General features: G+C 43.2%; 2 protein-coding genes across 4 annotated transcripts in view; one reads left to right on the top strand and one right to left on the bottom strand.

Moving 5' to 3' along the window:
* The window catches only part of TTI1 (TELO2 interacting protein 1), a 47,110-nt gene extending 33,187 nt beyond the window's left edge, over positions 1 to 13,923 (bottom strand). Inside the window, exons 1-2 of one of the 2 annotated variants that reach the window (XR_006784990.1) lie at positions 13,866 to 13,923; positions 11,602 to 11,736 (exon numbers count right to left, since the gene is read on the bottom strand). The gene's annotated coding sequence lies outside the window, so the exon portion shown is untranslated. The remainder of the gene's footprint in view (positions 1 to 11,601; positions 11,737 to 13,865) is intronic. The other variant, XM_045832773.1, reaches the window with a different exon arrangement.
* A 54-nt stretch (positions 13,924 to 13,977) lies between these two features.
* The window catches only part of RPRD1B (regulation of nuclear pre-mRNA domain containing 1B), a 51,504-nt gene continuing 42,020 nt past the window's right edge, over positions 13,978 to 23,461 (top strand). Inside the window, exons 1-2 of one of the 2 annotated variants that reach the window (XM_045832776.1) lie at positions 13,978 to 14,553; positions 19,946 to 20,075. In XM_045832776.1, the coding sequence (XP_045688732.1) occupies positions 14,403 to 14,553; positions 19,946 to 20,075 (281 nt within the window). In that variant the 5' untranslated portion in view covers positions 13,978 to 14,402. The remainder of the gene's footprint in view (positions 14,554 to 19,945; positions 20,076 to 23,461) is intronic. The other variant, XM_045832775.1, reaches the window with a different exon arrangement.

Raw genomic sequence — 23,461 nt, 5'->3', positions numbered from 1 at the left:
AAGGTAAAAAATGAGAGGAAAAGAAGAAAAACCAATGGGTCAAATAAACAACAACAACAACAATAAGATGGTAGGCAGAAGCCCAGAAGAAACAGTAACATCAATTCAGTTTCTCGACAGAGGCACTATTGACGTTTGAGGCTGGAGAATTATTTGTTGGTGGAGGCTGTCCTGTCCATTTTAAAATACGTAACAGCCCCTTTGTCCTCTGTCCCCCAGATGCCAGTAGCACACCCCCAGGTGTGACAACCAGAAAAAAAAAATGCCTTCAGACACTGCCAAATGTCCCATGGAGGGCAAAAATCGCCCCTGGATGGAACCACTGGTATAGAATCAACATCATCTGAATCAAAACCCCAGAAGGATTTTTGTACAAAGCAACAAGATGACTCTAAAATTGATATGGGGACACAAAGCACCTAGAAGAGCAAAGACGATATGAAGAAATAGAAGATGGAGGTGCAGACAGACATGCTTTGCCCCCTCGTGCAACCACAGAGAGAATTACAACTATATCTCAAAACAAATAACAACCAGAACTGTCAGAAAACCGAGCTGTTTGGAAGTCGGACAACCAGGGATTTAAGGAAGCCACGTTCGTCCAGACGGGTAGGAGGGGTGGAGACACGGTGTGGTGCGGAGAGGCAGTGGCGGCGTGTTCCCATGCTCATGTGCGGTGGATAAACCTAGGAGGGTTACCTTGGGAAGACAGTGATCCCAGCCCCAGGCCAGACTGCACAGCCCAGGGTTCCAGTGCCAGGAAGATAAATCCCTATAATTCCTGGCTGTAAAAACCAGTGAGGGTTGGGGCAGCAGAAGAAACTGCTGGATTTTCAGACGAGTCCATTTAAAGGGCCCACATGGACTTAGAACGTATGCAAACCCACCTGCTCTGGGATTCATCACCAGGGCAACAGCTGGAAGGGTGCCAGTCGAATATGGGATGTGGGTGAAGTGACTGAAATAGGACAAGTGCCCAGCAAACCTCCGGAATCCAGGCAGTGGCACTGTCCCCTCTTCGAACCCTCCGCCCACCCAGAGCCACAAAGTGGAGAAGTGGGTTGCTCCACCCTGGCAATTACCTAAGGCTCTGTCCCACACAATTTACAGGTGCCTTTTCTAAGACAGGGAGTCAAAGCAGCTCCACCTGATACACAGAAACAGATGCAGGGAGGCTGCTGAATTGAGGAGACAAAGAAATATGGCCCAAATGGAAGAACAGAACACAATCCCAGAAAAAGAACTAAATGAAACAGAGATAAGCAACCTATCAGATGCAGAGTTCAAACCACTGGTGATCAGGATGCTCGAAGAACTCACTGAATATGACAAAAACATAAGGGAAGAAATGAAGATTATACTAAGTGAAATGAAAAATCTACAGGGAACCAACAGTGGAGAGGATAAAGCCAAGAATTAAATCAGTGATTTGGAACACAAGGAAGGAAAAAGTATTCATCAGAACAGCAGGAAGAAAAAAGAATGAAAAAACGTGAGGACAGGCTTAGGAACCTCTGGGACAACTTTTAACGTACCAACATCCAAATCATGGGGGTGCCAAAAGGGGAAGAGGAAAAGCAAGAAATGGAAAACTTATTTGAAAAAATAATGCAAGAAAACGTCCCTAATTTGGCAAAAGAAATAGACATATAAGTCCAGGAAGCACAGAGAATCCTAAAGAAGTTGGATCCAAAGAGGACCACACCAAGACACATCATAATTAAAATTCCAAAGGTTAAAGATAAAGAGAATCTTAAAAGCAGCAAGAGAAAAACAGAGAGTTACCTACAAAAGGGCTCTCATAAGACTATCAAGCTGATTTCTCAGAAGAAACTTCGGGCAAGAAGGGATTGGCAAGACGTATTCAAAGTGATGAAAAGCAAGGACCTACAACCTAGATTACTCTATCTAGCAAAGCTATCATTTAGAAATGAAGGGCAGATAAAGCGCTTCCCAGACAAGGAAAACTAAAAGAGTTCATCATCACCAAGCCATTAATACATGAAATTTACAGAGACTTATTTGAGAACAAGAAGATCAAAACTATGAACATTAAAAGTGCAACAAATTCACAACTATCAACAACTGAATCTAAAAAACCAAACTAAGCAAACCAGAACAGGAACAGAATCATAAAAATGGAGATCACATGGAGGGTATTCAGTTGGGAGAAGGAAGGCGGAAAATGGGGAAGAGGTACAGGGATTAAAAAGCGTAATGGGTAGTTATAAAATAGACAGGGGGATGTAAAGAACAGTATAGGAAGTGGAGAAGCCAAAGAACTTATACACATGGCCCATGGACATGAACTAAGGGCGGGGGCACTGCTGGAGGGAAGGGGGCACTGGGCAGCAAAAGGGGAAAAATGGGACAACTGTAATAGCATAATCAATAAAATATATTTTAGAAAAAATGAAGAAGAAGAAATAAATTGGTGAGTTGTGGCAGTATGAGTTCTGCCACCATCTGATTTCAAGATTAACTGTAAAGGTACAGTAACTGAAGGCAGTGCAGTGTGTTGCTGGCAGAAAGAAAGACAGACAGATTTAACGGGACAGGAAACGACCCGGACACAGCCCCCACACGTGAGACGGAGAGTCCATCTACAGACTCGCGTGCCCGAGGCAGGTGATACTGGGATGAACTGGGGGAAAGAATGGTCTTTTCAACTCACGGGACCGTTTCCCTTGGCTGTCCACTTAAAAAAAAACCTATGTCTTGATTCCATCTCATGCCAAATTTAAATGTGAAATGTAAAACAACAAAGCTTTTCAAAGAAATCAGGGAGTATCTTTGTGATCTTGTAGTAGGCAAAGATTTCTTAAACAGGATACAGAAAAGGGCTCACCCTAAACAAAAAGAGGGTAAATCCCACCACATCAAAATAAAGAACTGTGTTCATCAAAGGTACCAGTAAGAGGGAAAAGACCCATACAGTGGGGCAAGAGGTTTCCCACATATCTGACAAATCACTAAAATTTATAATGTAAAAGATTTAAAAACAAATCATTAAGAGAAAGGCAATCCAGTGCTTTCTTCATCTTCTCCTAAAAACTTTCCTCCACCACCCCCAACACACACACACACACACAAAAACAAAAAAAGGGAAAAGAAAGAAAAAGACAATTCAACATGGAAAAGGACCTGAACAGACACATCACAAAAGAAGATATTCAACTGGCCAATAAACACTCAAAAAGAAATTCAACATCATTAGTCAGGAAAATGCAACTTAAAACCACAATAAAATACCATTAAATACCACATTAAAGTACCTGCCAGGAGGGCTAGGCTGAAAAAGGGGGAGCAAGAGAAAAAGAAAACAGTAGGTGCTGGCTGACGAGCATACGAAGCAACCAGAGCTCGTAGTCACTACCGGCAGGGGTGGAAACTGGTGCAAACGCTTCCGGAAACACATTTATAGAATCTGTTATTCTGAGGGTATTATATAAACTCTATGATCTAGTAACTCCCTTCTTTTGTATTTACCCAACAGAAATGCATGCATAAATGTATCAAAAGATGTGTTCTGGAATACACTACCCACATTTGCCTCTAACCAGAAACGACCCAAATGCCCATCTGTGGTGGATAAATTGTGGATGTAGTGGATAAGTGGATAAATTGTGGTATATTCTCTCAATGGAATACTATACAGATGAAGATTTATACAACAGAAAATCTTCAAAAGGATAGGTTACAGGCTCAGAAACACATAAACTAGCTTTCTGTGAGGAAGAGAGTATAACAAATTGCTACTTTGACATGACTATAAAAGGCAATCATATACCTTTATGGGATGGCCATGAAATCACAGTTGTGTGACAATATGTCAATTATAGAAGGAATTGTTTAGAGATTTAGGGCCTTAGAAGCCCTAAGGAGTCCTAGATTCTATTCCTATAAAACACAACTCTGATTATTTAAAGTGGTGCTGCAACATCTGATGTCGGTATAAGCGACAGCAACGGGCATTCTGGCCCAGAAAGCGATGCTGGGATGAGGCGTTCAGAGCAAGCTGGTTCTCTGGGCGTGCAGAGAAACAACCCAGAGTGCAACGGTGGCAGGCAGCGACCGAAGCAGCACAGCCTGAGTAACCAGTTCTTGACTGCTGATGGCTATCTAAACCGTTCCTAGTTCAGAGGTCTCCTTCTGTGGTCGTGGAAGGCAGTTACTAGAGGGCGAGGCCAGAGATCCACAATCACAGAGCAGGAGTGGACCCACTCGCCCTGGCAGCCTTATCCCCGCTCCCCTCTCCTCCCTCCCATCACAGGGGTCCATGCTGTGAGGTCCCTGAGCCTGGTGTACGGGCAGTGTAGACAACTGGGGCAACCTGTACAGATTGCTATCTTCACAGGCACTTAAGGGATAAGATGGTAGGTCACAAGGTACTTATTTTATCATACAATCAAGGAGTGAAAGGGGGAGAAAGAAGTACAAAGGAATTCGGACAAAGAACGAAGACCAGCAGGTTCACGGAGGGGGAGAACCGGCGCTGGGGCTGGGAGACTGAACACTGGGGTGGCATGGGAAGGCTGCTCATGGGAAAACACTTGGCCCCAGCGAAGGCCAGAGGTAGTAAAAAATCACAGCACCTAGTAAGGCAAAGAGACAAGACAGAGATGCCATCATGGCCAGGGGGCCACACCTGCCCCAGGCATGACACAACATCCGGTCACTTGCTTAGGGCCACCGCTTGCTGTTTCAACACGTAATCTCAGGCTCACTCTCACTTCTTTCAGGGCCTTGCTCAAATGTGAATTCCGAGTAAAGCCTTCTCTGATTACCTGTATTTAAAACTTACCTGTCCTCACTGCTCCCCACCCTGACACTACATATCTCCCTTCCTGGCCTTTAAAAATTTCATCCATAGTGGTTGGCACTATCTGTAAACCAGATGATCTACCCGTTTCTTTACTCTCCCCCCCGCCCCCCCCCCCACTGGAACACAGGCTCTATGAAAGCAGCGATATTTGACAGGATCGTTCATTGCTTCGGGCACAGAGCAGTATTGTGGTAAATGCCTGTTGAACCAACAGCCATAGCCCCAGGTCTGGTCCTCTCACTGGTAGAGCGTTAGTAACAGCCAAGTCTGAACTGGATTCTGGGTAAAAAAGCCACACCCTTTTTCTCTTGGGGTGAGATATTCTCCTAGGTGGTTGATCTGATCCATTATGAAAAGATCTTACTACATTCATTCTCAGGGGGCCATCAGAGGTCTAGATTTTGGCTGTACCCAGCCCACTTTTAGGCTGTTTCCAGGACAGGGAGAAAAATGAGTATGGGAACACGAATCTGACGATCTGGCTCTAGTAAATGGCTGTGTGATTTCCATGAATTTCAGGTTTTTCATCCTAAAAAAACACAATCAAACCCTCGGTGGATAAGATGGTTTCCAAAACTTCTAGCTTCAATTAACCAGCATACAGATAGGAAGACTGAGTTTAGATCCCAGAGAAACAGAAGTTCAGACATAAGGATTCCCAACATGAGTTCTTGAATATAAGGAGAGAATTAATATTCATTGAAAACACTCGCCATGTGCCAGGCAACATATGTAACATTTCATGTATTTTTTACATACATAAATTCCTCATCCATAAGCCAAGTAACACAAGACTCAGAGAGGTCAAGCGATGCCCACAGTCCCCCAGTAGCCACTGTCAGACGTGGAATTCAACTCCAGCCTGTGTTAGTCCAAGGCCGTCTGTACTCTTTCCACGATGCCCGAGGTTCGAAAGCCAACTGTTCATCAGAATCAAGGAAGAACAATGAAAGTAGAGATTCCTGGGCCTTACACCCGATCTACAGAATCAGAATCCCTGCTGGGGCTGTGGGTGGGGCTGTGGGTGGGGCTGTGGGTGGGGCTGCCAAGGTATGCTTGGGAATCTATTTTAAAAGCTCACAAGGTCCAGACGATGACCAGCCAAGTGTGGGAAGCCTGCACTGTACGTACTCTACACACACTGTGCCTCCCGAGGAACGTGAGTCCGGTGATGAAAGAGGTACTCCCTCAGTAGCAGTGCCCATTGTACTCTGGAGGACTACGGCCTCGGGTTGCAATGACTGGCTTATCATGTGTCTTTCCAACAGAATGGTATACTTCTTTAGTGTTTCAGCTTTACTGTGGTGTTCCTTGCATCCGGTGAAATGTTTGCCAAGCAGTTCCCACTGACTGTTTATTTAATAAACGAGCAAAAGCTGGATAAATATGAAACCTCCAGCATACCCTGCAGTTTTGTAGCTTCCTGCTCATGTTTCTAACTAGAAATGTTTCCTTAGCACATACTACATGCCATGCCCTGTGCTAAGCTCTTGAAGAGGAAAACGGAGACACAAAGTTAACTAGTGGATCTAGCCCTGCACGTGGGGAGTGTACTCAGAACATTAAGTACACAGACCAGAAGCTGGAGGAAGGGAATCAAGGAGACTTCCCATAAATCCTTCAGAAACTACTCCACAGTCACTTAGCACTTTGTTTACAGTTGTCCTCTGCAGAACACTAGTAAAACAGTGCCCTGCATTTCACTGAGTGTGAAACAAAACCGGGTATGACTGAAAGCACAGGTGACCACAAGCACAGGTGGTGACTTCAACCTTCGCCTCTCAACAACTGACAGAGCTAGACAGGAAATCGGAAAGGATAACAAGAGAACTCGACAACACATCAGCCGGCAGGATTGAATCAACACTTATAGAACACTTCGACCCACAACAGCAGAATGCGTGTTCTCTTCAAGTGCTCACAGTACATATACTGAGATAGACTATATCCCGACCATGAAACAAACCTCAACAAGTTTCAAAGAATTAAAACCACACCAAGTATATTCTCTAAACATGATGGAATCAAATGAGAAATCACTAACAGGTAACAGGAAAATCTCCAAACACCTAGAAACAAAGCAACACTCTTCTAAATAACCTATGAATCAAAGAGGAAATATCAAGGGAATTTTTCTGAAAAACATGGATATCAACAAAAATGAAAATACAACATATCAAAATGTGTGATACACAACTATTGCCATGGTGAGGGGAAATTTATAGTACTAAAGACACATATTAGGAAAGGGGAAAGGTCTCAAATTAATAATCTAAACTCCCACCTCAGAACCTAGAAAAAAAACAAGCAAGATAAAAACAAAAGTGAGCAGAAGAAATAAATAAAAATCAGAACAAACCAATGAAATTGAAACAGAAAACAATAGATAAAAATCAATGAAACAAAAAAACTGGTTCTTTGAAAGGATCAATAAAATTGACAAATTTTTGGGAAAGACTGATGAAAGGAAACAAAGAGAAATTAGAAATATCAATAATAAAATGAGATAACACTACAGACCTTGCAGACATCAAAAAATACAGGAATACCACAAATATCAGTAACTTTACACAGATAAATTTGACAACTTAGATGAAATAGTGAGTTCTTCAGAAAACACAAACTACAATATAACTAGTATATGCTAATATAACTCACATAATATGAAATATATCATTTGAGTAGTATTATAACTTTTAAGAAAATTGAATTTGTCATTTGCAAACTCAAAAAATAAAAAAGAAAATGAAAGGAAAGAAAGAACTCTCCAAACTTAGATGATTTTACTGGAAACGTCTACCAATCATTTATAATTTCTTTTTTTAAAGATTTTATTCATTTATTTTTTAGAGAGGGGAGGGAGAGGGAGAGAGAGAGAGAGAGAGAGAGAGAGAGAGAGAGAGAGAGAGAGAGAGAGAGAGAGACAGACATCAATATGCGGTTGCTGGGGGTCATGGCCTGCAACCCAGGCATGTACCCTGACTGGGAATCGAACCTGCGACACTTTGGTTCACAGTCCGCACTCAATCCACTGAGCTACGCCAGCCAGGGTGCCAATCATTTAAAGAAGAAGTAAAACTGGACTCCCGGTCAAGATGGCACTGCAGGTAAACGCGGCACTCGAATCCTCCCACAACCATATCAAAATCATAACCAAGCCAGTCATAACCATTTAGAACTGCCTGACATCTAGCTGGACGGAAGTCCTATAACCAGGGGTTTAAAGAGGGAGCCACATTGAGACTGGCAGGAGCGGTGAGGACTCGGAATGGGCTGGTCCCACAGGCACATGTGGCAGATAAAAGTTGGGAGGGATATCTCAGCTGTGGAGGTACCCCCTTGAGGAACAAGGGGCCCCAGCCCCACACCAGGCCCCCATCCCAGGGTTCCAAATTCAGAAGTCTGCATAACTTCTGACTGTGAAAACCAGAGGGGACTATGGCTGAGAGAGAGAGAGTGCCTCTGGAGTCCCAGGCAGTTCCTCTTACTGGGCCCTCACATGGACTCACTCAGACCCACTCCCTCTTGAGCTCTAGTGCCGGGGCAGCAGCTTCAAAGGAACCTGGGACTCTGCACGGGGACATACACGGAGGAACTGAATTGTCTGGCATCAAGGCAAGAGCTAGGGAGGCAGCTTTCTGCCAGACAGAAGTGTGGGCAGAGCCCTGACCGGTCTGGCTCAGTTGGTTGGGCACTGTCCCACAAGGTGAAAGGCTGCTGGTTCAATTCCCGGTCAGGGCACATGCCTGGGTCGTGGGTTCAATTCCTAAATGGGAGGTGTATGAGAGGCAATGGATCAGTGTTTCTCTCTCACATGGATGTTTTTCTCCCTCTCTTTCTCACTCCCTTCCCTTCTAAAAATTAAAAAAAAAATCTTTATTATTAAAAAAAGTGCTGGCAGAGGCCATTGTTCCTCTTCTGGACCCACCTGCCCACAGAGCCAGCAGGCAGGTGCCATATCTGAGTCTCCAACAATTGGGCTAACACGGTTCGCACTGCCCTGGTGATGCCTTGAGACCCCACCCCACCCAACTTGTAGGCCAACACAAGCTGTTTCCAGAGGCTTTTTTATACAAATGGCCTCTCTTGTCTCATGCTCTGGACTTTCCTAAAAATCTCTCAAACAGACCGCATCTAGCCTCTGTGTACCCCACACTTCTTGCTAAATGGTCCCAGGCCCAGCACTAGTTGCAGCAAGACTTGGTTCAAAGCTAGGCTTCTCCTGGGCCCTCCAAGTGCAACACAAGTAGCAGCCATCTTTAGATGGCTCTGCAGCTTGTGCTGGATGGCCCCAGGCAGGGCACAGGAAGTGACTGACCTTGTACCTCCTGGGAGGCACCAGAGCCAGTACACCTGGTTGACAGCTTCAGACCATGATGGATTACAACCCTACCACCTCTACAAGTGACGTGACACACTCAAGGGGTGGACTTGGACAGCACCAAAGTCCTGGTCCCCAGGGTCGGCTTTTGCACAGCAGTTCCCCTGCTCTAGTCAGAGCCAGTCCTCGCAGCCAATGGGCCCAGGGCAGACAATCCCTCCCAGTGATGCCAAAAGCAACCAAGGCTCAACTACAACAGGACAGTGCACCCAGCCCACACAGGAACACACCTGGAGCACCCAGCTCAGGTGACTGGAAAGGCTGCACCACTGAGCCCTGTAGGACACCTACTACACAAGGCTACTCTACCAAGTCCAGGCAATGTAGCAGCTCTACCTAATAAATAGAAACAACCATAGAGATGCAGCCAAAATGTGGGAACAAAGAAACAAGTCCCAAATGGAAGAAAAGGAGAAATCTCCAAAAATGAAATGGAGGCAAGAAAACTACCAGATACAGAGTTCAAAACAATGGTTATAAGGATGCTCCAGGAACTTAGTGAGAACTTCAACAGCATGAAAAAGGACACAGAAACCATAAAAAAAGAAATAGCCATAAATGAAGGTACATTAGCTAAAATGAATAATTTATAGGGAATCAACAGTAAAGGTAGATGAAGCTGAGAATCAAATCAACTATTTGGAATATAAGGAAAGAAAAAACAACCAATGAGAACAGTAAAAAGAAAGCAGAAACACCAAAATGAAGATAGTGTAAGGAGCCTCTGGGACAACTTCAAGCATACCAACAATTGCAGCGTGGATGTGCTGCAAAAAGAGGGAGAGCAAGAAATTGAAAATGTATCTGAAAAAATAATGACAGAAAACTCCCATAACCTGGTGAAGAAAATAAACAAGTCCAGGAAGCACAGAGTCCCAAACAAGCTGAACCCAAAGAGGCCCATGCCAAGACACATCATAATTAAAATGCAAAAGGCTAAAAACAAAGAGAGAATCTTAAAAGCAGCAAGAGAAAAGCAGTTAGTTACCTAAAAGGGAGCTCCCATTAGACTCTCAGCTGATTTCTCAGCAGAAACTTTGCAGGCCAGAAGGGAGTGGTACAAAATATTCAAACTGATGAAAAGCAAGTACCTACAACCAAAATTACTCTACCCAAGAAAACTATCATTTAGAATTGAGCTTCCCAGATCCCCCCCTACACAAAAAAGGCTAAGTTCATCACCATCAAACCAGTATTACATGAAATGTTAAAACATCTTCTTTAAGGAAATAAAAAGATAAAAAGATATCACCAATAAAATGGCAATAAATACATATCTATCAACAACTGAATCTAAATAAAATAAATGAACAAGGAGAACAGAAACAGACTCATAGTTACAGAAAACTTTTTGATGGTTGCCGGATGGAAGTGGGGTTGGGGGAATGGGTGAAAAAAAGTGAAGGGATTAAGAAACACAAATTGGTTGTTACAGAATAGTCATGGGGATGTAAAGTACAGCATAGAACTGTAGTCAATAATATTCTAGTAACTACGTATGGTGTCAGATGGGTCCAAGATTTACTGGGATGATCACTAAGTGAGGTATACAACGTCTAATCACTGGGGAGTACACCTGAAACTAATGTAATATTGTATGTTGCTGTAATGGAAAAATAAATATTTTCAAAAATTTTTTAAATAAAATAAAACATTCAAAACATAAAAAAATGAAAATTAGCACCAACTCTACACAATCTTCTAGAAAAGGAAGAGGAGGAGATATTTTCCAATCCATTTTATGAAGCCTGTATCATCCTGATACCACCATACCCAACAAAGACAATACAAAAATTAAAGGAAAAAAACTTGCAGGCCAACTTCCCTCAGCAACAATCCTGAAAAAAATATTAGGAAATATAATTGGCAGCGTGTGAAAAGAATTATACATCATGACGAACTAGGGTTTACTCTAGGGATAAAAGGTGGGCTCAATATTTTAAAATCAGTCAGTGTAAATAATATTAACAGGCTAAAGAAGAAAAACCACAGGATTGTATCATCCTCACCTTTCAGACCTCTAAGTGTTGAAGTGTCCTAGGACTCAGTCACATGGGCCCCTTTTCTTTCTGCACTTCCTCACTCTCATGACCCCCATATTTATACCTCTAGCCCAGATCCTTCCCCTGAACTCCAGACCCATAAATCCAGTCAATCGCCCACAAAACAACGCCTCTACTTGAATAGGCATTTCCAAATGGACATGTACAAATCTTATTTGCATAATTCCCACTCTTATTCCCCAAGCCAGCTCTTTCCTCCACTCAGTAAATGGAAAATCCATTCTTATGATTGCTTAGGCTAAAACCTTGGGGTGGTATAAACTCGTCTTCTTTTATACCTCATTTCTAATCTGTAAACAAATTCTGTTACCTCTTCTAAAATACAGTCATACCTCGGTACTTGTCAGCTTCAGAACTCGTCAAACCTATTACTGGTCATGTTTTTGATGAGAAAAAACGTTTCAGCACTCAGTGCTTGCTTGCCACTTGTCGCACTTGGTAGAACTTCTATGAGACACAACGAGACCCTGCAAGAAAAGACGGTTCATCAGTTGTTGCTTGCCTGCCACTCACTGGAATAAACTATCGACGAGTACAGAGGTACCACTCTATCCTCATAATCTGAACCTTCCTCACAACCTAAACCATGCTGTGCATTATCCTTTCACCTGGGTTATTACAGCAGCTGCCAAACTGGTCTTCTTGCTTCAACTCTTGCACCTTTACTGTCTATTTCCTACCCATCAGCCACAATGCTCCTCTTTTACTCATAATCATCCAAAGGACTCTCATTTCACTCAGTAATATTCAAAGTCCTTAATATCCCCTACAACTCCCCACGCAATATGGCAATATGGTCCCTGGCTGCTGTCTGAGCTCATTTCCAGCCTTCTGGTTCATATCACTTCAGCCTTATGGTCCTCCTTGGTGTTCCTCAAAACTGCCCAAAGTGGTCTAACCTCAAAACTTTGTACTTGGTTTTCCCTCTGTCTGGATCAACTTTCCACCCCATAGCATATGGCTTGTTCTCTCCCTTTTTTCAGGGCTCTGGTCGAATGTCACAGTATCGGGGAGGCCTTCGATGACCCCCACACATAATAGACTCCTATTCGCCACACCTGCATTCCTCATCCCCCTTACCCTTCTTTTTATTTAATGCACTCATCACTTTCTGACTCATTTCATACTGGCAAGTTTGTTTATCCACCTTCCCCTATAGAAGTTAAGCTTCTTGTGACATAGACTCTGACTGTTCGCCTAGAGTAATACTTCAGACATAGATGTTCAAAATTATTTGCTGAAAGAATGAATGATCACTGGTGCAGGAGTGAGGAATTTGGGATCAGATATCAGATAACCTTGATTTGATTCCTGGCTCTGTCATTTCTTCTGTCCAGGTGACACTGGACAGATTACTCACCCATGTTTCATGCTTTCTCATTTATCAAATAGTGATAACCCCCACCCCAAAGAACTGTTGTAAAAATTAAATAAAAGAATGTATGTAATGTGCTTAATACAAAGTAGTTTGGTATAAAAGAGCTCAGTACATGACACTGTTACTTAATACACAAAGATGGATACACTAATGCCTAGGTTATAATTATTAGATGCTGACTGTGTGATTTTACGCCATTCATCTTTTACATTCACTCATTCAGCTGTCAATCAGGTGCTGGGGTAAAGAAGACAGGTAAGATGCAGTCCCCTCTAATCTCCGTTAAGTGATCTTGGGGAGGTCACCTAACCTCTCTCAGCCTGTTTCCTCACTTGCCAAACAGGAATTACAAACTACCTCCCTCACAGCTTTTTGCCAAGGATTAAATGAGTTACTGCGTGAACACACTGTCTAGCCTACACCGACTGCTCACCACATTGACCACGATTATGAGTCTGGTCTGGAAGAGAAGCATCTAGGCAAAGAGCTACAAGACAGTGCGTTAAAAGCAGAAACAGGCATCAACTAGGAGAGACTATCTCCTAACCAGAGTCTGCCGGTTAAGTTCTGGTTAAGTTCTGTGATGATCAGGAAAGTCTAAAATTCCACATGTCTACTATAACCTAACTTCAGAGCAGATGGACAAATTTCCCTGATGATTTCTTAACTGGAATTTAACATGGTTTTTAAAAGGAAAGAGGTTCCGAGCCTGAAATATTGTTTCTTAAAGGTCAATGGACTCAATGACTTCTCTGCCCTCCGAAAGTTAGCATTAAATCTGAGGCACAGTCAAATGGACCCCCAAAGGGCAGCAAGTACTTTCCCGAATAAAGCAACCAAGTAAGAGCCAAGGGCAGAACAGTGTGTTTTGTGGAGGTGCTGCCACAGACTAGACGTCAGAACTGGACATTAAAGGGTGGATCTGGAGCCCAACGGGAGCTCATCAGGTGAGAAAAGGGGGGCGTCACCTTTGGAAAAAGAACAGCCAGAGCCGTGGCATGGGGGCGTGAAAAGTGCACGTGGGAGGCTTGGTAAAGCAAAAAGTTTTGGGGGGAGGGCGGCCAGAGATCGGTGTACATGGAAGAAGAGTGTGGCCTAGGGTATGCCAGGTGAGCACATCTCCCCTCATAAATCCAGGTCATTATCTCTCAGCGTTGGTGTCCCCTCAAGATCCCCCTCCTGTTGGTCTCCCTCTAGCTCCCGCCACTCTTCCCTTACCTCGTCTTCCAGCCTTTCCCTCTCCCGCCTCCTCCGCCCCGCCGGAAGTGACGCGTAACTGGCGCGCCGCACCGCGCGAGAAAGGTTCAGCGGGACCGGGAGAAAGGGTTCCGGTAAGACTCACTGCGCCGGCGTGCGGGCGCGAGCGGTCAAAGCGCCTTCCGGAGGCCGCCAAACTGCGTGTCTTTCCCGGTCTGTGGCTGTCGAAGTGCCCTGAACGAGATTCAAAGAGGCCTCCGCCGCCATTGGAGGCGCGTTTCTACAGTTTTGAGGCCTCGCACTGTCCAGCTACTCCGGCCCTTGCCCTTTGACCCTGCTCTCGCAGCGGGGTGAGAGGTCGGTGGCCATCTTGTGGCGGCGGCGCGGGCGGCTGTTACTGCGGAGACCCATCCCCCTCCCCCCTTGTCCGCCTGGCTGTCTTGTCAGTCAGTGAAGAGTCCCGCAGGAGGTCCGGTGGGGCCCCGGCCTCGAGCCGTCGCTCTTCCCGCCGCAGTGGGCGGCCCAGGCCGCTCCCTGCCGGGCCTCACCGCCGCCACCATGTCCTCCTTCTCGGAGTCGGCGCTGGAAAAGAAGCTATCGGAGCTGAGCAACTCTCAGCAGAGCGTGCAGACCCTGTCCCTGTGGCTTATCCACCACCGCAAGCACGCGGGACCCATCGTCTCGGTGTGGCATCGCGAGCTCCGCAAAGGTAAACACTCCTTCCCCAATCCTCTGGGACCCTCCCCCCGGCTGTCCTCTTTCCCACTCACTGCTGAGGCCCCTCTAGCTTCTTTATTGAGCCTGGCTTTGCTGGCCCGGGCCTCTGATGGCGCTTTTGAGGTTGGAGACAGTGTTATCCCCATTTCTCAGAAAAGGAGATTGAGGCCCGGGAAGGTTTAAGGTATTCCGCCGGCCAGGGCCCCAGGGCCCAGACTTCCAGTGCAGCCAGCCGTTCTCCCCTCGGGCTCCTCCGGACACTTGTGACTGTTATTATCTGGGCAGGGTTCAGCACCTTGTGGAGGTTACTGGCCCTAGCATGTTGGGTGCAAGGTGCTCTACTGGGCGTTTGGAGTAAGAGCCAGCAGACTCTGGGGTAAGGCTGCTTAGGTCGAGTCCTGGCTCAGCCGCTTACTAGCTGAGCGATAGCGGGCACGTTTCTTCATCTCTTTGCCTCTGCTTTTTCATTTGTAAAACAAGGACAAGGATAGCTACCACTTACAGAGCCCTTATTCTGTGCTTGACACTATGCCGAGACCTTTGCAGATATCCTCGCGCCCCGTTCTCAAGAACAGCCCTGTGAAGTGGATGCAGCTACTCCTGGTATAGAGAGGTTAAGGGGCCACACGCCACCTCTTCTCTTGCAACGTTCATTGATTTTATTTATTTATTTAGAGAGATGGGAAGGGAGGGAGAGAAACATTAATGTGTGAGAGATACATCTACGCGTTGCTTCTCCCACACCCACAACCAGGGACCTGGCCCAAAACCCAGGCATCTGCCCTGCCTGGGAATCGAACTGGTGACCCATTGGTTCACAGGCCTGTGCTCAATCCACTGAGCCACACCAGCCAGGGCTAACTTCATTGAGTCTAGATTCTGCTCACGATCCATTGAGCTCCGCTTGTTACGTGCCAGGCGCTAGGTTGGGCGCTTGAAAGCATGCTGGCTACCTGGAATTTAAGCCTGACTTGGTCAAATGTTTAGTCAAAATGTTGGACATTTACTGACCCCAGCGGCTTAAGGTCTTTGCTCTTCTGTTTCCTTACCTGTAAAAGGGAGATGACACTTACTGTGCCTTTATTATGTGCCAGGTGTAGTACTGATATCTTTACATACATTGCCATTTCTTAAATTCTAAGTAGAAACGGTGCGGATGAGGAAAATCTGGCTCAAAACAACTTGCTGTGGAGAGGAGTAAAGAGGACAACCCATATGAAAATGGAGCCTGGTGTCTTGGCACCATGTAGGCATTGGGTAAATAGTGGCGAGGTGGGATTAGAGGTTACTCAGTGTGAGGCATGGTCTTCGCCTTCAAGTTGCTCACAGGCTGGTGGGGAAAGGTGGTCGCCTACACAGCTGTCTGATGCCCAGGCGAGTTCCATAGCAGAAGCTGAGGGTGTGACGCTTTGAGCTGTTTTGGGCAGCCTGTTTGTGTGGTAGGCTCTTCAGAGCACAGGAATCCACTTCAGTTGTGTTCTCTACTGTAATGTGCGAGGTAGGGATTCCACCCTGTTTTCTAGATGAGGAAACTGAAGTGGCTAAATGGTATTTTTAAGGCATTATAGCTGATGAGGCTTGGACTGCATCAGGATGACAGACCCCAAAATTTGGAATTCTTTCAGGAGACCCAGTTTAGCCCTTTAGCAGAGACTCCCAAATATCATGGGTCCCTTTGGTCTTCTGGGCAATTGGGGGGTAGAGTCTAGAGCTCCCAGAGCCTTCTTCACATCCCCCACCGCACCATTCAGATATTTCCAACATCTGAGCTGTAAACAAAATGTGAATCGCCTCTGTAGGATCCTATCTAGTAGGATCTGAGACAGATCAGAGTCCATCTCAAATATCACATTTGTGGAGGCTTCTTGGTTCCCCACCTTACTCTACTTGAGTTTCAAACACAAAAGCACAGAAAAAAAAGTTTACAGAGTGCATTCATCTATAAAACTCGTTTACTCCAAATCGCATATGGAAAGTTATGTTGTAAGTGGGCCCGGATTATTAATCCCCATTCAACAGATGAGAAGATAAAGATACAGAGAGAGATCAAGTGCTTAGTTTAGAGGCACACAGCTGGGGCAGGAGCCCGGAGCTCTCTGACACCAAAACTTGGGCTTACAAGTACCTAGTACCTCATTGCACTCAGTAAGGGGAGGTGATCATAACCTTCCAACCTAATATGTAGTGTTTTTGTTCATTAAAATTAATCACTGCATCCCATTCCACACCCAGTCAGCATGTACAGTTGGTCCTTTGTATCCATAGGTTCTGTATCCGACTGTGGATTGAAAATATTCCAGAGAAAAGGTTACGTTGTTGCTGACATGATCTCTTGTGTAGTTAGGCCTAGAATGGTTGCATCTGTACTGAACATGTGCATACTTTTTTTTTCTTGTCATTCCTGAAACAATGCAGTATAACAACTATTTACATCGTGTTTACATTGTATTAGGTAATACATGTAATCCTGAGATGATTGAAAAGATATGGGAGGATTTGCTTAGGATATGCAAATACTATATATCAGTTTATACAGGGACTTGAGCCTCTTAGGCTTTGGGTATTCACACAGGGTTTGGGGAGGGGAGGGCCTTAGAAACAATTCCCCCCATGGATAATACTGAGGGACTATGTACTGTATGTTATTCTTGCTAGTTATGTCTTTTTCATTAGGTTGTGTTTTGAGGGAGAAACTAGGCCTCTTGTTTCTTTGTAACACCTACTGTTTTGAGCATGGTGTCTGTTACAGTTTAAAAAAATAGGTTAGGAGTTAAATTATGGTCTCTGACATTTTGACTAAACAGCACTAATACAACTTCCTGTGATGCTAAAAATATTTTACATCCATGCTGTCCAACCAGGTAGCCACTTGCCACCAGTGGCTATTGAGCACTTGAAATGTGTGACTAAGGAATACAAGTTTTAAATACATACAATAAAAAATTTAATTACTGAATTTTGCTAGCCACAATTCAAGTGTTCACTCATGTTGCTAGGGGCTACCATGTTGGACAGTGCAGAGCTGGAGGATGCTCTACCCAATACCAGCATACAGCTTCCCTGGTGAATTGCAAGTGCCCCCACACTAAAGTGGAGAAGATTTTGTGCCCTGATGTTCAAATTGACCCGCCCCGTAGGTTCTAGCTCACCTTGTTAGAAGTGTACATTTCTGTCTGTGGTCATTTTCCCTAAGATGTTCACAGACTATCTCTGAGTTGCCTTCAGAATATTTACCAGACTTTTAAAAAATTATTTTCCGTGCTCAAATACCACTTCTAATGCTGTTGTATTATTTTTCTTTCTATTTCCTAGGAACTTTTCCCCTTTATGGTTCAATTTGGTATAAAATACTCAATATTAGCTGAATATTTGTTACTAATGTTTTTGTATCTTGGCTTGAAAGCAAATCAGTAATCCTTATTTCCAAACTTACTTTTCTAGTTGTCAAAACCAGCCGAACAAGTAAAAATTATTGGTCAACTAGTTATTTAAACCTTGCTCAACTATCTCATCCAGTTTGGAACGGGCATAGGTAGAGTGTGAAAAGATCCATTTTGTCATTGGAAGGACATCTGAGTCAGTGAGCTGTCACTTGGGGCTGGAGTAGACGGCGTGTGTGTTGTATATGTTACGATGGTTCGTTCAGGTGCTCTAGGGCTTTGTTGTATCATATTTACACACATAGTGCTTAGGTTGTCTGTTCAGGATGCTGGATGTGGAGGGACAAAGTTTTATCTTAAATAAGCCCCCATCGCCAAGTTTAAGGATGATGCAAATTAATTGGCACTGCAGATATTGAAAACCTTGGCTCTCTGGCCTCTTAGCTGTCATATTTGTAATACTGAAAAATGTATCAGGTCTTTCTGGACTGTCCATGGCGTTTTATAATATGGATTTCAGTCCATGGCATTATAGACTGGGTAGTTTTACTTGCTGCAACATCCCAGAAGAAGGTTTGCTTTTTTTAAAGACTTTTGCCGTAATCATACCTTTGTAGCAGCACAGCTCCAGGTTTTCAATATTCTCATCAGACGGCCATCAAAGTTAGGTTATTGCCAGAAGGTTAATACAATTCAGTATATCCATATTTAACTTTTTGGAGCACTTTAAGTCACCAATTTAAGCCATAAATATGCTTTAAAAAATTTTTAAAATTTTTTAATCATTTAAAAGTGTCAGTCAGATCTGCCCTGGCTGGTGTGGCTCAGTGGATTTAGTGCTGGCCTGCGAACCAAAGGGTGGCTGGTTCAATCCCCAGTCGGGACACATGCCTGGGTTGCAGGCCAGGTCCCCAGTAGGGGACACATGAGAGACAAGCACACACTGATGTTCCTCTCCCTTTCTTTCTCCCTCCCTTCCCCTCTGTCTAAAAATAAATAAAATAAAATCGTAAAAAAAAAAGTCACATCTTATGCCCACCGTATCCGAATTTATACATGTCGTGTGCATTTCAGAAGTAGTATGTGGTTTCTGAGAAAAATGCAGTACGGACTGCGTGTGTGTAGAGGTTGACATAGGTCTTGCTTGAGATTTTCAGATATTTTGAACTGTCTGATTGTGTTTTTATTTATTCCTTTTAAAAGAAAACTGGAACCAAAAATTGTAATGATGTAACTTTATGGTTGAAAAGTTATGTGCATAGAAGCCAGGAAATTCAGTAATGTTCCCCCAAGCAACTGTAACTCATATATTGCATGAGGTTTTTATGGTTTAATATATGATACCATATAGAGTAATAGGAAATTCTGCATTTAGTATGTATAAGAGAGAAGAATTATGGTTTTTGTGGGAGCCATAATTTTGCATATCCAGATTTCAGATGTGTAAATTTTCATTTATAATGTAGCATTAATGTGTATCTGTATTTGAGATAAATATCCGTTGCTGCACCTAGAGATTCCTCTGGATTGTAGAGTTGATGTAATTGACTGATGATGTTATTAGAATGTTCAAAGGGAAATTCTCAGTCTAAGAGCATAAATTACAAGAACCTAACTCAGTTGTTCATTCTGCAGTATTTGACAATTAATTGGGAGTTAGAAAAGTTCATTTTTGCAATAGAATAAGTGAAAACCTTGGTTTTAACACGTCTTCTGGAGAATATTGACTGCTTACCCTATAGGAGTTTTCTTTACATTGTCTTCATTTTACTGCTAATTATCCTGATTAAAATAACAAAGAAATGAAGATGGCCTGTTCTCACTTTGCTTTTTACAAAAATGGAATTCTCAGACCTTTAGGTTGTTTTTCATACATATAGCACCCTTGATTTCAAGTAGATAATGCTTGTCTTAATATTTTTTAGGAGTAGCTTTGGGCAAAAGAATTGTGAATTGCGAATTTCCTTGGTGTAAGTTAAATTATCTTCTTTTTTTTTTTTCCAGCCAAATCAAATAGAAAGCTTACTTTTCTGTACTTAGCAAATGATGTCATCCAAAACAGTAAAAGGAAAGGACCTGAGTTCACTAGAGAATTTGAATCTGTCCTTGTGGATGCTTTTTCTCATGTTGCCAGGTATGTTGTCTCTTGTTTTGTTTTGTTTCGTTTTTAAATACATTACCTTTCCTCCTTTTTGTTTTTTCCTTTTCCAAGGTAACTTTTGGAAATTGACCACTTGTACGTACTTATTAGAGATGTGCTTTACAGAGTGATGCAAAGGCTAAATTACAGTTTTATGTTTTGCTGGTCCCTTAAAAATTACCTTAGACATGTAAACATTTTGATGCTTTACAGTGATTTAGTGTAGCACTTGAAACACATCTTTTTCCCTAGATGTAGTAATTTAATGTAGTAATTTATTGAATTAATTTCTTCAATATGCTATTTTTCTTGGTTTGGCTGAATTGTCTCATTAGCTTATGGTCTAAAAAAACAAAGTCAAATAGTACAAGGGAATTTTCCAGTAACAAAACCTTATTAGCAAAAAAATGTGTTGCTTATGCCTTTATTTTTACTTCCTTCTGGATGTCTAGATGTCTGGTTTACTAGAAATAGTGGTTATTTCTGTAAGCGCAAAGATACTCACTAGTGTGGGAAGGAGATATTTGCTCTGGCTGTGTCATACGGAGTCTCTGCCACTGTCGTGTGGTCTGACGGGACTGGAGTGCAGAGCACACCGAAACGCACATCAGAAAACATCCACCTGAGTAAAAGTTGTATAAATCACTTGTTCATTTAAAAACAACTTGCTTTTCTGTAGACACAAGTTAGTTGCCCAGGGAGAGCAGAGAAGAACTATTTTTCATTAGAATATTACTAAGTAAACATACAAAAATAAACATCTTTACAAAAGGAAATTGGGGAGGGCACAGAGGAGACTACTGGTTTAAATAAAAATTGTTCTAGGGTCTGAAGTGCAAGTGGAAGGTCTAAAATGTAAAAAGTAAGTCTGGCATTCCATAAAAGATTTGAAACGGTTGAAGGAATAAAATGGGAAACCCAAAAGAAACAAATGACATCTAGCTTTTGGAGGTACAAAAAAAGACTTTTGTTTGTCCACTACATTGCTGGCTTGCTCGTGGGTGAACATGGACACTGAAGAAGCAGAATGTGTTATGAACTTGAATAAATGCTGTCTCCTTATAACAGAGGGTCAGCTTAGAACAAACTACTAGAGTAGCTATTTGAAACTGCAGACAGCCTTTTTAAAAAATTATATTTTATTGATTATGCTGTTACAGTTTGTCCTCATTTTTTCCCCCTTTGCCCCCCCTGCTCCCAGCACCCCCCACTCCTCAGGCAATCCCCTCACCATTGTTCATGCCCATGGGTCACGCCTGCCTATAAGTTCTTTGGCTCCCTTTCCTATACTGTACTTTACATCCCTGTGGCGATTCTGTAACTACTGATTTGTACTCCTTAATCCCCTCACCTCTTCACCCATTCCCCCCCCCCTACCCCCCAAATCTAGCAACTATCAAAACGGTCTCTGGATCCATGATTCTGAAGCCAGTCATTTTTTTTGTTTTGAGGTGGTCAGTTCAGTTTCTTAGTCATTGGCTGTAGCTCTGCCTCCAACACTGAGCGGCTTTATATCTAATGCTTAGCATTTTGAGCCTGAGTTTCCTAATTAGAGTTGTGAGGCTAAAGTAAAACAGTGTATTTGAATATACATAGTACAGTGACTGATCCAAGGTCTTTGCTCCTTTATGGGAATATACTAAATTATAAACTCTGTGATGAAAAAGACCATTTCTTTTTTTGTTCTTTGCTGTATCCCAAGCACCTGCTGAAGTGTCTGGCACAGAGCTGCTGGGCCATGTGGCTTCGGGGACACCTTTTCTGCAGCCTTGATGGGGATCCCCAGTGGTGTCCCAGGAGCTGGGCAACATTCTGATCTGCCCTGGCACAGAGAGTTGTTCAGTAAATATTTGATGAATTTGTAAGTTAATTTAGGGTATAGGAAATTGACTAAAATAGTTTTCTGTAGGGTTAATAGGTATAAGATTTTTATTTAAAAATCAAACAATAACCGTTAGGTGCCCCAAATCCAGAAAAGGGCAAGAAGAAGGGGTATGGGCAGTACCAGGATTGAAAAGTTTCTTTTCTACTTGGTAGCATTTTAAAACCTATCTAGAAGGAGTATAAAAAGGTTTTGGCAGATTCTGTGGCATTGTTGGAAAAATAAACCTGGACCTTTTTAACTAAAAAATAAAATTTAAAAAATAACCCTAACTTAATTATTTTTTTCATTCTTCTAGTTTTCTTAAGGTCCTAATTATTTTTGGGATCCCCATGTTTCCAAGCCCCCTCCGCCCACCATTGTTAGAACAGAAAGACCAGCCCCTCCACTTCAGGCCTGATGTCCCTTACCAGCAGTAAGAAGCGCTCTCTCTATGGGTTTCATGTGGCCAGTTGATGAACAAAAATAGCTGACCTATTAATACTGACCAAAGTTTATTAGGAATCTCTTTATGATAATTGCCTACCTCTTCCGTCAGCCACGCCCCACTCCAAAAAATCGCCAAACCGAACTTTTCAAGTCAGAGAAAGCCGCCAAGATCATAGGATAGATTTCATTTGAATAGCGGTTCAAGCAGCTAGATTTTGAACTGGTTTTCCACACAAATGCCTTCTTGTTTTCTTCAGACTTTCATCAGTTTGAAGATGGTTTTGCACCTTACTTTTCGTTCAGTTGTATTTGAGTGCCTTCTGTGTGCCAAGAACTGATCCAGACAGTAGGGAGCAGCCATGCATAAGACAGACAAGGAGAAATAAGTGAACAAGACACTTTCAGAGAGTGAGAGTGTAGATACAATAAAATGGAGTGGCATTCTAGAGTGGGATTTCTTCTAGTGTGGCGAAGGAAGGCCCCTCTGAGGAAATGACATCTGAGGTCATCACATGAAGTAGGAATGTCCGGCAGGAATCATCTTGGCGGGTTAAGAGGATCAGGATGGAGGCCAGTAAGGGTAGAACACACTGAGCAAAGGGGAGAGTGGCACCCAGCTAATATCAGAGAAGTGGGCAGATGTCAGTCACATGCGCCTTGTCAGTGTTGGGAGAGAGGGTTTTGGGGTCTCAGTCATGAAGGGTTTTAAGCAGGAGAATGATATATTCATGCCGTCACATTGTTAAAAGATCCCTCTGGCTAGGTTTGGAGAATGGATTATTAGGGCCAAGGGAGGGGCAGGGACATTAGTTTGGAGGATATTGCTCTAATACAGTCTAGAGATGTCATTGGCTAGGACTCAGAAGCAGTGAGAAGATAATAGCTTCTGTTTATTGAATGTTTATTTTGTGGATAGATTTGCTCCATCTCCCCCACTGCCACCACCACCACCACCACATAAACTGATAGGATTTATGGGAGTTGAGTGGGAGGTGGTAGTGAGGGAAAAAGAGAAATCAAAGATTATTTTTTGGCTTTTGATGTAAGTGGATGGCCAGTGGTGCCCTTT

Source organism: Phyllostomus hastatus, unplaced genomic scaffold (assembly GCF_019186645.2).
Source record: "Phyllostomus hastatus isolate PE091 unplaced genomic scaffold, TTU_PhHast_1.1 phas_contig_17, whole genome shotgun sequence".
In the NCBI taxonomy this organism is placed as follows: Eukaryota; Metazoa; Chordata; class Mammalia; order Chiroptera; family Phyllostomidae; genus Phyllostomus; species Phyllostomus hastatus.
This window is presented reverse-complemented; position numbering and strand designations above follow the sequence as displayed.